General features: G+C 28.0%; 1 protein-coding gene across 2 annotated transcripts; it reads right to left on the reverse strand.

Annotated features, from left to right (window-relative positions):
* Positions 1–1,603: 1,603 nt before the first annotated feature.
* On the reverse strand, positions 1,604–4,812 carry LOC117173363. Of its 2 annotated transcripts, none has more exons than XM_033361881.1 (2): positions 4,765–4,812; positions 1,604–1,962 (listed from the first exon to the last, which is right to left on the reverse strand). In XM_033361881.1, exons 1-2 carry the CDS (start codon positions 4,766–4,768, stop codon positions 1,625–1,627), a joined length of 342 nt encoding a protein of 113 aa, XP_033217772.1. In that variant the 5' UTR covers positions 4,769–4,812; the 3' UTR covers positions 1,604–1,624. The 2 variants fall into 2 exon arrangements, with proteins under 2 accessions (XP_033217772.1, XP_033217771.1); XM_033361880.1 differs by having other exon boundaries at positions 4,638–4,799.
* Positions 4,813–15,104: the final 10,292 nt, after the last annotated feature.

The raw sequence follows: 15,104 nt of genomic DNA on the forward strand, positions 1-15,104 counted from the left end.
TATTATTATTTTTATTAGCAATCTTCTTTTATTGTAATTTGATAATAATAAAAATAGAAAAGACAAAAGGAAGAAGAAAAGAAGGAAGGGGATGTAGTTGGTTGCCTTCCAATTTTTCTTTCCTCTTGTTTATTTTAGTGCAAATTTAAAGTAAAACTTTTTTTAGATTACAATAGTGCATTTTTTGTTTGTTCGTTGTGGTCCAAATTACGTCGTTGGATTCTTGTTTTTTCAGGCTTCTTGATTCTTGTTTTTTCTGGCTAGCTAGCCAGGGTCAAAACATAAACGAAAATCTGCGAAAATTTATTATAATTTTAATCTTTTGATTACAAGTGACATATCATTGGTACTGCGAAAAAAGGAGATTCCGACTATAATATTTTTAAATTGCTGATTTCAAAATTAGAACATTTTTATGAATGGTATTTTATTACTCATTGAGACAAATGGGCCCCCCATTGGTAAGGCTCGACACAGCGCTCGCGCTCAGTTAGCGACGTGAGAGGAAGTCGAGTGGAGAGGGTAAGACGAACAGGTACACCGCGATCAATTGAATACTGCTCTTGGACTTCTTTCTTAATAATTATTATTATTACATATAGATTAGAATTTATACAAATAAAGCTTTTTACAGATGCTTAGAGCTATTGAAGACATTACGGTGTCTTTGATTATCGCAACGTTCTTTCACATCTTATTCGAATTACCACCCCAAACTTTGGAAAGGTTGATTTTCAATCGAGCCTCTACAAAACGCAAATCTCAAGAGGATGTTGATAAAGGTTCAGAGAGAAGCTTTATCAAATGTATTACAAATTAAAATAAAGGATAAAAATATATAATTATTTATAAAAATAGTTTTGTTTTAGGTGTTATTTTTCTTCACTTTGATAATTTCACCATATATTTACAAATATTGCCACAAATTTCTGAAAAATTGGCTTAGCATTAGGAACATTTTAGGCCTCAGTTTTGAAAGAAGGGAATTTAAAAGATTTCAATTCAAAACGCAAGACCATAATATGACCCGACAATTATTAGAAAACATTTTCTTCTTAAATATATTTATAAATAATAAACATATAAAACACTGGTAATAAATCGAAGACTTTCAACTAGTTTTGTATTTTTACTATGGAATCGCATAATTTAATAGTAATAAAAATTTCACGCAGAAAATAAAAAATTCTATTTCTCATGATAAGAGACTACCTCTTATCTTTTCCTTCTCATTGGCAGTGACGTTTTAGTCGGCCGGAGACGAGAATTCGATCACGAATATAGTTCCTTTCACGAAGTCTCGGAGAACGACGTTAGACAAGGCTAATCGACCTCCCCCATAATCCGCAGTTTCGAATCATTGGCGCCAAAATTTTAAATCTTTTAAATGTATTGCTCTACTATATGTGTCTTTTAATGCTTTTGATAATAAAAATTGATAAATTCGTCAATATAGTGATGCATTATAATTTATTGACAATTTGAATGTATAGATTTATTATTCTTTTGTAATAAATCACAATATAACAAAAAAAAAGGATTCGTATAAAAATAAAATTAATGCAATTTTCAATCGATTCTCCTTTTATTTAGAATATTATATTCCATAAATTATTTATTTACTTTAATTGGTCTGCTGGGGTTTGGAAGTTCCGCTTCCAGATCCAGATGTGGATTTGTATCCAAACATAGATATATATCTAGACCCAAATGGTGAGGGGATAGGCTGCTTTCTAGGTGGAACTTCAAGGGGAAAATAATTTTCAATAATTTCTGGAGATCGATGAGAAACTGAGTTTTGGCGAAGAAGTGGGTCAGGTGCTGGTGAACGAGGGAGGGCAGCGTAATTTTCCAGTATTGTTGAAGGTCCATTTTTTTTAACTTCAGTGGGATCTAGCCTATGTATTTTCACATAGCCTCCTACCAGGTTATTTTTGGGTGGGTTCGACTGTAAACTTAATTCTGTATAACAAAAGAAAAATATAAATTGACCACTGATCGAGTGACAGTTTTGGAAAATTTTATAAACAAATGCGCAGTTTCAGCCATTTTCGAGAGTTGTTACTTTTTTTGAGCGTATTTTTTTAGACATTCTTTTGATACTTCATTACACGATATTTTTATTTTATGACGAATTTGATTGTTATAACAAAATTTCATAAACAAATGCCCAGTTTGAGTAATTTTTGAAAATTTTAGGTTCTTTTTAAAAACATTCATTGTTAGACTTAGTTTCGAAGCTTTAGTAAACTTTATTATTATGAAGAAATCTGTATTATCATCAGAGATAGTTACTATTGACCAATGTAAATATCATTCCATAATCTGTGAAAATAGAAATATTTTGTGTTCTTTGAAATGTTAATTTCATTGATAGTTTTCATTTTTATTTTCACATCCGACACTTGGCTTGAGATAGCGCATATTCCTGAAAAGGTATTTTTCTTTGGATCTCTCTAACAGCTTAATTGGAAAAGTACACGACCGCAAATCGTTTTTAACTTCTCAGTTATAGCTGAGCAATAATTAATTAAATTTATAGGAATAATTGTTTTAGCCATTCATTACTATTTATAACAATGCTATCTTAGAATAGTGCTAGAAAGTTGCAACTTGTCTAAAATTGTTCACTTTTTGTTTACCTTTTTATTTGATTGAGGTAATAATTAAATTAAGTTAACAATTATAATTGTTTGATCAATTTACCGTTATTTTTAATTAATAATATTCTCTTTGAATAGTGCTATAAAGTTTCGGATTTTTCTGAAATATTTAACTTTTTGTCCACTTTTCATTTAGAACAAGTTAATATATAGTTCAATTTAACAAACCTATTGTTTAAACATATTATTATTGTGGATAACTATCTTGTTCTATAGTAATGCTAAATGCGGTTTTTTCTCCACATTTTAATTTTTTGTCTAACAGTTACTTTGTCAGACAATAATTAGGGTAAATTAAGAACAAAATGGTGTAAACGATTTATTATTTTTAGAACTATTTTCTCTTTGGAATAATGATAGAAAGTTGTGAGTTGCACTAAAATTTTCAGCTTTTCTTTCACACTTTACTCAGGAACGAATGATAAATATTAATAATTTTAATTTAGGCAAAATGTCTTTCAGTAACTGCTTCAAGGCAAATCTAAATTTAAAATGATCCATATAAAAAAATTACAGTATATTTAGAATGACTGAAAAATTCCGAAAAAAAAACAAAATTCACAACACTGTAAAATTTGCGAATTATAAAATATATAAAATAGAAAATTCCTCGAATTAAAAAATGTTTAAATTATTTTTTAATATATGTTATTTATTCACTAAGAGCACCATAATGAAATATTTTTATCAAAGAAATATCTTTTACGTTTACACTTAAAAAAAATTATCGTTCAAATTAAAAATAAATATAATGTCGAGTATTCTGTTCGGGCAAAATGTGCCTAATAACATAATACTGAAATGTTTTTTTATCTTTTTTAAAATACTGTGCACATTACAAAAAAATTTGTGTAGAAATATATTTTTTTAAACTATTTTAATTTTTAATTCAAACAATAATTTTTAAAACTTCTAAGTTATTAATTATTGATATTATAATATTATCGACGGTCTTCATTTTTTTGTATAAAATAATTTCATTTCATTCTAGAGTTTTATATTTCAGCAATATTTAAAAACAATGTATTATTTGGGAATTTTATTTTGGGATTTTTCAGTCTGTCCCGAGTATGTCAAATATCTGTTTTATTTCATAAAATCATAGTAACAAGAAAGAGGGAGATAGTTTATAAAATTATTCTTTCTAATGCCTATTTATTATTCATTCATACCTAAAAAGCCAAAGAAAAATAACAAATTTCAGAAAAAATCCAATTTCTCTAGCAATTACAGAAAAAAAAATTTTTAAACAATAATAAATGGTTTGAACAATTATGTTGGCTAACTCGCATTAATAATGATCTCAAAAGGTGAAAAGCGGACAAATTAAAAAATTTCAGAAAAGCAACCGCAACTACCCAGCAATAATATAAAAGAATATATTCATAAGCAACAAAAATTTGTTTAAACAATTAAGTTTACTAAATCACATTGATTATTACATCACTCTAAGCGATGTGTGGACAAAATGTTAAAAATTTCAGAAAAAACCATAACTTTGTAAGATTTTTTGGAGAAAATATTATTTAAACAATCAATCGATTTTCTAAACAATTATTTTTAATAAATTCAATTAATTATTGTTTCTCTCTAGCTGAAATTTTAAAATAAGTTACAAAATTCGGGGAAAAGGTCGAATTCCTAACTCTACTCTAAAACAAAATGGTTAAAAACAATGTTGAATTGTTTAAACAATTCATGAAAACATATAATTTTCAGTATAATTTATTATTTCATGCATTGGAAACAATTGGTAATCCTAACCCTATAAAAAGTAATAATAAAAAATTTTCGATAACATTTATAAAATTTTAATGAATTTAATTACTTCAAATAATTAAATTAAGTTATTGAATAAAATTATTCCGATAATTAAATTAATTAGATAAATTATTTAATTAATTTAATTACGAATTTATTATTTAGAATTCCTTTCAGGTTCTAAATTCAATTTTCTACCTAAGTATTACTTACGAATAAAATTAAATATCACCAAGAGGGCAAAGAAAAAACTGCAAACAGTGGTCTTCATTTTCTTCAATTAAAATGAACTGCTTTTTTGATTTTTTGACTGACTGCGAATTTTTTTAAAATAGCTTACTCATATATAGTCCCGTTAATTAGCCTGATCACACGATCTAGATTTTTCTCCAGCATAAATTTTATCTACATTTAAAACAAAAGAATGACAACCAGATAAAGAAATCAAATAAAAGGATATGAACTGATGAGAATGATTGAAATTAGAATTTTAGACAAACAAGGTTTTGTAAAAAAAGAAAGTTTTGAAATTCTGTTTTTAGTGGTTTGAAATAATTTATGGCATTTTCTTAAAAGTATGAGAATGTAAACCAGATAAAGACCACATAGGTTATCCTCCCTAAAAGTTAATATTAATGATGGTTGCATAATTTTATTGTATACTATACAAATTTTTGTCAATAAATTATATTATAAATTTACTAGATTACCTTATTTTTCAAATAAATGAATAAATTAAATGATAAATCATACAAATTATAGCCATTATTTAATCACATTACCTTACCCTAAATAATTAGTTTAGGATACTCTATTCCAAAAAATAAAATAAAATAATTATAGTATGAATTACTCAATCAGTGTTCACAACATAAGAAAAATTAATCATTTCAATTTCTGGAAAAACTTGATGTATTAAATATCTTTTAAACTAATTCCGGAAATAATAAAACATGTGTACAAAGAATTATGAGAAACTTTATTCAGATACTCACTTCACAACATCACAAGCAATAAAAAATGATATAATTAGAAAAAACTTAATGTAAATATTAGAAAACTTTTATTATACAAATTGTAGAAAATATTGAACTACATAACTTTGAAACCAATAATCCATTTAGGAACATTGAATGTAAATAAAAAAATTCAATTGATATGCAATGCAATATTGGGAAAAACATTATTCAGCTAACAATTAATTATTCAGTTCAAAACATAAATAGGAATGAAAAATTATTTTTATTGAAATATTTAAAAAAATTTTACTTTATATATATATATATTTAATTTAAAATTTAATTTAGAAAATTTGATTATTTATAAACTTTTGAACTAATTCCAGAAAAAGATACATTTGTCCATATGATTTAAAAAATTGAATTCATATACGCTCAAGTAAAAGTTTGCTACCAATAAAGACGAATTTTCAATAAAATACATGAATTCTTAGCCAAAAAGTCGAATTTTTAAGAAAGTGAAAAAATGTTGTTTTAATTTTTAAAAAATAATTTGACTTTAAAAATAAGTTGTTAAATTTAAAAACAAAGATTAATTTGCCACCGGAAAAAAAACTTTTAACAAAGTTCAAGAATTTTCCACCAAAAAATTAAATTTACAACTAGAAAAAAATGAAGTTTTAAACAAAATGAAAAATTTACTACCAAAAAAAGACGACTTTTCAATACAATTTAAGAATTCTTAACCAAAAAGTTGAATTTTTAAGAAAGAAAGAAAAGTTTTTTGTTTTAATTTTGGAGAAAGTAGTTTAAGTTTCAAACTAAATTAATGCATTTTTCAACAAGAAAATTAATTTACTGTCAAAAATATGAAATTTCAATAAAATAAAAAAAAAATTAAACCAGAAAGTTAATTTTCAATTAAAAAAGATGAATTTTTGAACAAAAAGATTAATTTACCACAAAAAATGCATTTTGAAGAAAGCTAGTTTAATTCTGAAACCTATTTTCTAAATATTTAAGCAAAAAGATGAGTTTTTAAACGAAAATATTAATTTGCCATTGAAAAAAAAGAATTTTTTAACACAAATAAAAAAATTTTCTGCCAAAAGTTGAATTTTCAACTAAAAAAGATGAATCTTAAAATAAAAAGATTAATTTAATAAGTAGATTTGAACACATTTTTGAACATTTTGAAAAAATTAAGAAATTTCTTTAGAATTTTGTAATTTTTTAAGAGAAAAACGAATTTCTTTTTAGATTCATGGGAAAATGTCAAATTATTTTTTATTTTTAAGTATGAATTCTAAGATAGTGTTTGAAAAGATTTCAAAACATTTGAAATGATTTCCCAAAAATTAAAAAAGTAATGTAGAAGATTTTGAGTACAATTTTTTATGTTTGCATCATAACAAAATTTTAGATAACTTTGAGTAAAGTTAAGAGATATTTAGAAGTTTTAAAAAGATACAAAAACAATTTTAAAAACATTTAATAAATTAAAGGATTTTAAAGATTTTTTAGATTTCTAGGGAAATCTACAAAGATATTAATTTTTTATGAATAAATTCTAGGAGAAAATTAAAAAAGGTTAGAATTCATAAAAAATGGTTTCCTGAAATTTTTTAAAAGAATGTAGAAGATTTTAATCTAAAAAATTAATTATGACACATTATAAAATTAAATAAAAATGTAGTTAATTCAAGAGATATTTAGAAGTTTTCAAAAGACTATAAAAATAATTTACAACATAAAGATATTTCAGAGAATTTTAAACAAATTGTAGATTTTTAACAATTTCAACGCAAAAATGTAGAAGTTTTATAAGACTTTTTTAAAGAAAATTTAAAATGATTGTTTATTAAAAAAAGATTTTAAGAGAATGTCTAAACAAGATTTCAAACCATTTTAAACGATGTACAAAATTTTCAGAAAAGTACCTGGAAGATTTTAAGACAACTTTTTTATTTGCAGAATTAAAAAAGATGTTTTCGGAAAAACTCGAATCATTTTGAAAGATATTTTGAAATAGTTTAGATTTTCAAGAGAGTAAAACCACTTTAGAAGTTGAAAAGATTTTCGAAAATTGAAATATTTTTAAATTTCTCGAACATTTTCTAAACTGACCTAAATTTTTCCGAGAATTTTGTCCAATCTTTTCAAAATAATTAGTTTTATATTACTTTAAAAAAAATGTTAGTACTTATTTGCTTGCTCTAAGATTTCAGTTTTTATTTGTTTCTCGAATTTATTTTATAAGAATTTTTAAAAATAAATTAAAATAAATTAAATATATATATTTTTTAATTTGTGCAGGAAAGGTATGTTTTTTGAAAAACTAGAATTTTTATAGTCAAAATTCCAAAATCACGAAAAAAGATTTTCTTCGAAAAATAAAAATGAGAACATGTTGCTTAAGTTCAAGATAAGGAAATTTCAGATTCGAAATACAGAACTTTTTTAAAAGTGAATATGTGATTCAATCCAAAATAAAACGTGTTTATCGCACATTTGAAAAAAGTTATGAAAAATCTTATCTTTGAATTTATAATTTTTATTGTTGTTCCCTAGTAAAACCTGTATGAAAGATTCGCTAAAATTTTAGTCAATGATTAATTTTTGTTATATTTTCAAAATTTTTAATTTTCAAATTGAAAAAATTGTATTTATTTAAACATTCTTCTAGAATTTTTGAGTGTTCTAGAATCTGCTATCCTAAAACTTTTTGACTCTTTCCTGAAATACTCTAGAATAATTTGAAATTTTTAAAAATCTTTTAAATTATAGAATTATGCAACATGTTTAACATGTTGCATAATAAAACATGTTAAATATTTAATTTTCTTCATTATTCTGGATTTTTAAAATAAATTTCTTAAATACTCTTAACGTTGGAGAATATTTTCGAGATTTTTTCGGCGTTTCCAAAATATTCAGAAGTGGTTTAAAATGTATTGAAATTTTAGGATATCTTAGGAATTCTGAAATATTCTAGATTTTTCTGTACATATTACTTAACTGTAATTCTAACATAATGCTCACAAATACATCATCGTTTAAAAATTATATAAACTTTTAATTAGAAGAGACATAAATTAACAAAAGTGATAATAAATCAACACTAAAAAATCTAAATTTCAGAATAAAAAGAATAAATTTATAACTTGCCAAGTAAGATATTTATTTTCTTGCCACAAGTAGCTGTAGTATATATTTATAATCTTGAACGTAAACAATTTTTATCTTCAATATTAGGCAAGATTCATATAATTCATACAAATGATTGCTTAGGAGACACACAGTGGGAGGTATCGGGAATTTACTATAGATAATTTATTAAATGCACGATTTTTCTATTTCACGCCATGGAATTTATTATTTAAATAAACAGAACTTTAAAATTAGAAATTGGACATTTATAAAAAATAAATCCAATTTTTTTAAAATGTAATATTAGAGGTGGCGCAAGCCCCCCCCCCCCCGCGCTTCAAATCCCCCGCTGCAAAATTTTTTTGCAACTTTTTTGAACGCAAATTGTTTTTAATATGTAATATACAACTAGGCACTGATAATTAGATGCATACATAAATTGTTTAAACAATGTATTATTGTTTTTGGAACAAATTTTTTAGAATAAGTTAGAAAGTCAAGTTTTTTCAAAAAATTTTACTTTTTGTCCAATTTTCCATTACTGAGGTAATAATTAATTTTAACAAACATAATTACTTAATGTTAAGTTAACAAAATTAATTATTTACATAATATGTTCTTATTTTCCATAATATTCAATTGGAGCAATTTTAGTAAGTTGTGTTTTTTTTAATTTGAAATATTTGTTAACTGTATAATTAGAGTGAGTTAATAAATAATTCAATTTAGCTAGAATAAATATTTTAACAAATTATTATTGTTTGCAACTATCATTTTCTTTATTTACCTGATCATTTTTGTACTAATAAAAGAAAGATAACAAACATGCTTATTTAAACAATTGATTATTATTTATAACCTTCTTCTCTTAGAGTAATACTAGAAAGTTTTTCTCAAATCGTTAGTTTAGCTTTGACTTCTGTGTTGTGACCAATTATTAAATTAACTTCAACAAGAATAATTGATTAAATACTATTGTAGTTTTTAGGGGAAGTATTTTTGCTATCTTCCCAACGTTTAAAAAAATTATTTTCAACAAAAAAGCTATCTTACACAAGAAACAAAAAGAAAGAATTGAATAATATGATAATAAAATACGATGAAAATAATAAACGGAAATAATAATTCATTGTTTAGACAAGAATAATTGTTAACTTGCAGTAATTATTACCTCCCGAAGTGAAATGTGGAAAAAAATTAAGTTCAGAAAAAACTGTAACTTTTTAGTACTTATCTAAGATAAGATAGTTATAAACAATTATAAATTGTTTAAACAACTATTTTGGTAAAATCGAATGATTAATTGCTTGACTACTAAACATGTAAGTAAAAACTTTGTTTAGAATAAGCCGCAACTATCTAGCATGAATAAAGAAAAAGATAGTTATGAAAAATAATAAATTGGTTTAAATATCAATTTCTTATAAACTAAATTATTATTTCACTCTAAGTGAAAAGTAGATAATTAGTTAAAAATTTCAGAAAAATTCACTTCTTTCTAGCACTGTGGAAATTGAATATTATTGAAAATAATAATTTAATTTTTAAACAATTAATTTTAATAGCTCAAATTAATTATTATCTCTAAAGATTATTTGTTATTTATTAATGATTAAAAAGGCAAAACAAAGTAAAACATTTCAGAAAAAATTAAAACTTCTGAGCACTAATATGTGAAAAGATAGTTATAAACAGTAATATAAACATTTTTGCAAATTTTAATTAATTATTAAGTCATTACAAGTAAAAAAAAAAGACAAATAGTTGAAAATTTCAGAAAAACGGCAACTTTCGAGCATTAATAAAATTAAATATTGCAGACTCTAATAATAAGTTGGTTAAACAATTAATATTGTTTCAATATTTGATGCTGAATTTCACTTTAGGTCAATGAAATAAAGAAAATCGTGCGTTCTTTGTAAGACTATATTCGCCATACTGGTTGATACATTAAAAAGAACGTTAGGTGGCGCTGCGCTCTCTCTTTCTCTTAGATCAAACAAAATTCAAATTCAAACATACCCCCCGACTTTGAAAGATTCATCTTTCAAATAAAAAAAAGGCAAACATATTTAAATATAAACGTTGGCATGCTTAAACCAAAATGATCAACCTTTAACATTGAGATATACATAAGTGAACTGTAGCTTAAAGATTATCTTTCATTAAATCTAATTCTTAAAGTATACCTAAGCAAGTAGAAATAATGTTGAATTTAGAGTTCTTGTCAAAAAAAAAATAAATTAGAAACGGATGGACTTTTTCACTCAATTGGCAATGGACAAATCGCAGCAAGTGCTCGTTGACATGTGCCAGTGCCGGTTTCAATAGTAGCAGCGCGAGCGATACCATCCTTGCCAGGGTGCAGCTTAACGATTCTTCCGACTTTCCATCTTAGCGGGGAAAGATCTTTGTCCTTGAGTAAAACTCAGGTGTTTTCCTTCGTTTCTGGATACATTTTCCTCCATTTTATGTGCTGTTCGAGTTCAGATATATACTCCTTGCTCCATCGCGTCCAAAAATGTTGTTGGATGCGCTTAACCAGTTGCCACCTAGAGACTCTGTTTTCTGGCAGATGAGATAAATCTGGTTCAGCCACAGAATTAATTGGCCGTCCAATCAGAAAATGAGCAGGAGTCAGAGGATAAAAATCATTAGGATCGGAAGAGAGGAGCGTCAGGGGTCGGGAATTTAGCAAACCCTCTACTTGAACCAGTAGGGGTAGTAGGTTACCAGTAGGTAAAATTCTTTGAAAGTTAGAACATTGTTGCCCGCAACACGTTTTAGGTGGTATTTCGTAGACCTCACTTCAGCTTCCCAGATTCCACCAAAATGAGGAGAATAAGCTAGAATGAAATGCCACGAGACGCCCATATTTGCAATTGTTTCTAACAGGTTCTGTGACTCGTTAATCAAAAACCTCCCAAGTTGCTCAAGCTCATTATTCGCTCCATCGAAACAGGTGCCATTATCTGAATACATGTGCGAAGGTTTCCCGCGTCTGGAAATAAAACATCTAAAAGTTGCAATAAAAGCCTTTGCCGTCAGATCAGATACGAGCTCGAGGTGCAAAGCCTTTATGGCGAATCATACGAACACGCTAACATAACATTTACTAGTCTTAGCGCCTCTTCCCTTTCTGTCCTTTATGACGAAAGGGCCGGCATAGTCTACACCTGTAGTATAGAAATTTGGCGAAGGTGACACTCTTGACCTTGGTAAATTCCCCATCATTGGAGTGACTCCTCTTGGATATCTCCCAATGGCCAAAAATGTTCGCGAACAGAAGCTAACAATAATTGAGGACCAGCATGGAGAAATCGCTTATGCTCACTATTAAAAAGACGTTTTGTGAATTCATCAGAGGCAGATAAAAGTATAGGATGTTTTTTATCCTCGCGAAAATGTAAATTTTCTAGTCTGCCCCCGACTCTTAAGACTCCGTTATGGTCTAAAAAAAGGATTCAGAGATGCTAATTTACCCTTAATTATTGGGATATTTTGAGATAGCATATCTATTTCCTTGGAAAATGAATTTCTTTGTGACAAACTAGCAAGAGAAACTTTATATTCAGCAAGTTCATACGAGTCAGTCTTTGTCTTACAGTTGAGTATACATCTTTTACAAGTTGCTATTACTCTGATTAGTCGAGACAAGCTTTGGTATTGCTTAAAAATGGAAACATCTATTACGTTTTCCTTAGCTATTAGATTGCATTGTTTTTTTAAACCTGGCACATCAGATGACAGAGATGGCATTGAAGGCCAATTTGATTTTTCCATAGAAAGAAATTCTAGACCTTCCCACCACAATCCTAAACCTTTGAAAAGACCCAGAGCAACACCGCGATAAATATAATCTGCTGGATTGTCTTCGCTACGAACGTGTTTCCAGCAGTTAACGTCAGTCAATTGTTGAATTTGACTGATCCTATTTGCCACGAAAGTTTTAAGAGTGTTTGATTGAGTTCTGAGCGAGCACAAAACAATTGCAGAATCACACCAATAATAAATATTGTTGATTGATAAATCAAGAGCAATTTCAACTTTGGAGCCTAATTTGGCCAATTCGAGAGCGCCACAGAGTTCCAGTCGTGGTATAGTCTGAGTGTTCAATGGTGCAACCCTAGATTTACAACAAATTAACTGGACGCGAACGTTTCTTTCTACGTCCTCTGATGTAAGGTAGATACACGCTTCGTATGCATTGCTTGATGTATAGGAAAATCCATGCAATTGAACATTTACAACCTTTGAACAAATTTCGTGTCTTGGAACTCTGATAGAATTTATAATCGGAAGTTGATTCCTATATTCTATCCAATGGCCGGAAGACTTTGATCTCACGAGATTTTTTCAAGCCAAAGTTTTTGAAGAAGAATCTTTGCGACAATGATACAAGGATCTAAAAGACCTAAGGGATCGAAAATTCGTGCTATATCTGATAAAATTTGTCTTTTGGTAGTTTTATTATCTTCCGAAACACTTACTGAATAAGTTAAGTGGTCGCATTTGGCTTGCCATTTTAAACCAAGTGTTTAAATTTGACCATCATTCGAGAAGTTAATCAAACTAGAAGAATTCACGGAATCTATCATATCTTTGATTACACGAGGATCATTTGAAATCCGTTTTTTAAGAACTTGATGTATTTGTTAGACAAGGAGTTTGGCTTCTTTAATTGAATCCGCACCTGAAACCAAGTCATCAACTTAAAAATCCTTCAAGATAGCCTTTGCTGCATTTGGATATTCCTGTTGACAATAAAAAGCTAACTGGTGCAAGCACCGAATGGCAAGGTAGGAAGCTGCAGCTGTTCCGTACGTTACGGTGTTCAAGTTGAAGATCGACATTGGCTGATTTGGATCAGTACGCCACATTATTCTTCGAAGAGGACGTTGCGCAGGTGTTACGAGTACCTGACGGTACATCTTTTCAATGTCTGCGCTTACAACGTAAGCGTGTTTTCTAAAGCGAACCAAAATCGAAAATAGATCATCTTGTAACAAAGGTCCAACTATTTGAAAGTCATTGAAAGACACTCCAATTGAGGTTGGTGCTGAAGCGTCAAACACTACCCGAACTCTTGTTGAAAGACTATAATTTCTAACAATACAGTGGTGAGGCATATAATATGATAGAGTGGAATTTGATTTATCTCACTCCCTTGACATATGCCCTAGTTTTTCGTATCTGATCATGAAAGCAGAATAATCACTCTTAAGTTCTGGTTTTCTTTCTAACTTTTTCTCTAAATTAAGAAAACGACCTTCAGCTAGGTCTTCAGATTCATCTAACTGATCCAGATTTCCTCTTAATGGGATTGTGACGATGAAGCTTCCATTTTTGTCTCTTTTGGCAGTTTCTAAAAAAAAAATGATTCACAAGAGTTTTCATCAATAGATTTCAATTTTCTATCTAAATGTTACTCAAGTTTACAAAATTTAACCAGCTGTTTTTCTACATTTATATTCTGAGTTAGGTTGCAACGAACTACGTTAAATTGAGAATTCAGAAAAGAATTTGGCACTGGACCTGCCAATATCCAACTTAACCTAGTTTTTTGCAAGAGCAAACCTTCGTCATTTAATTTAAGTTGTCCTATACAAACCAAACTCCAAAACACATTGTTGCCGATTAAAATATCTATCTTCCCTTCTTTGTCGAATTCAGGATCTGCCAAGTTAAGATGAGATGGAATTTTCGAAACTAGCTTGCTAATTGTTGCATTTGGTAAATGAGTTGTGATTTCTGGAACCACAAGACAGAAAGCCTTAAATTTGAAATTACCTTGTTTGGAAACGATTTGAATATTGCACCTAAATTTGATGCTCAAAGCAAGATTGTTTACTACACTCAATGTCACATTTATTGGTATTTTCTGAAGACCAAGCGAGTCACAAAGCCTTTCGGTAATTAAACCTGTTTGAGAACCGTTGTTCAAAATAACACGAGTTGGCTTTAGTTGTTTATTCGAGTTCGCCACCAATACTGATGCCGTGGATAAAACATCATGAATTTTAAAATTAATACAACAAGAAGATAAAGTTTTTAATTCTTGAGGTGTCTGGGCGCTTGATGCGTTGCTTGATTTTTTTTCAAAATGCAATAAGGTCTTGTGCTTTCCCTGGCATTTCTTACAATTAGTACCTTTACAATCTTTTATAAAGTGCTCAGATCTGAGACAATTCAAACAGACTCTAAAACCCTTAAACTTTTCTGCCCTTTTTTGTAGCGAGAGCTCGAGAAATTTGGAACAATCTTGAAGATGATGCTCCTCATCACAAAACAAGCAATTCATCTTCTTAGCGAGAAGCGATTTCAATTTGGATTAATTATTATTATTGTTGTTTTTAGACTTTGGTTTAGTATTTTGTTCTATTTGTAAATTATTTATTTCTGAAGTCTCTACCATATCTGACCTAGCCTTTAAAAATCTTTTCAAATATTCTAATAGTATTCTATAGTATTCTATAGTACCATCCTTAGATAGCTTGCAGCTATAGTTTCAGCCCGATCGCCATGTTAGTTTAGGTTTCAGAGCACACTGAACAAGACGCCTCTGTGTTTT

The sequence above is a fragment of the Belonocnema kinseyi genome, chromosome 5 (assembly GCF_010883055.1).
Source record: "Belonocnema kinseyi isolate 2016_QV_RU_SX_M_011 chromosome 5, B_treatae_v1, whole genome shotgun sequence".
Classification (NCBI taxonomy): domain Eukaryota; kingdom Metazoa; phylum Arthropoda; class Insecta; order Hymenoptera; family Cynipidae; genus Belonocnema; species Belonocnema kinseyi.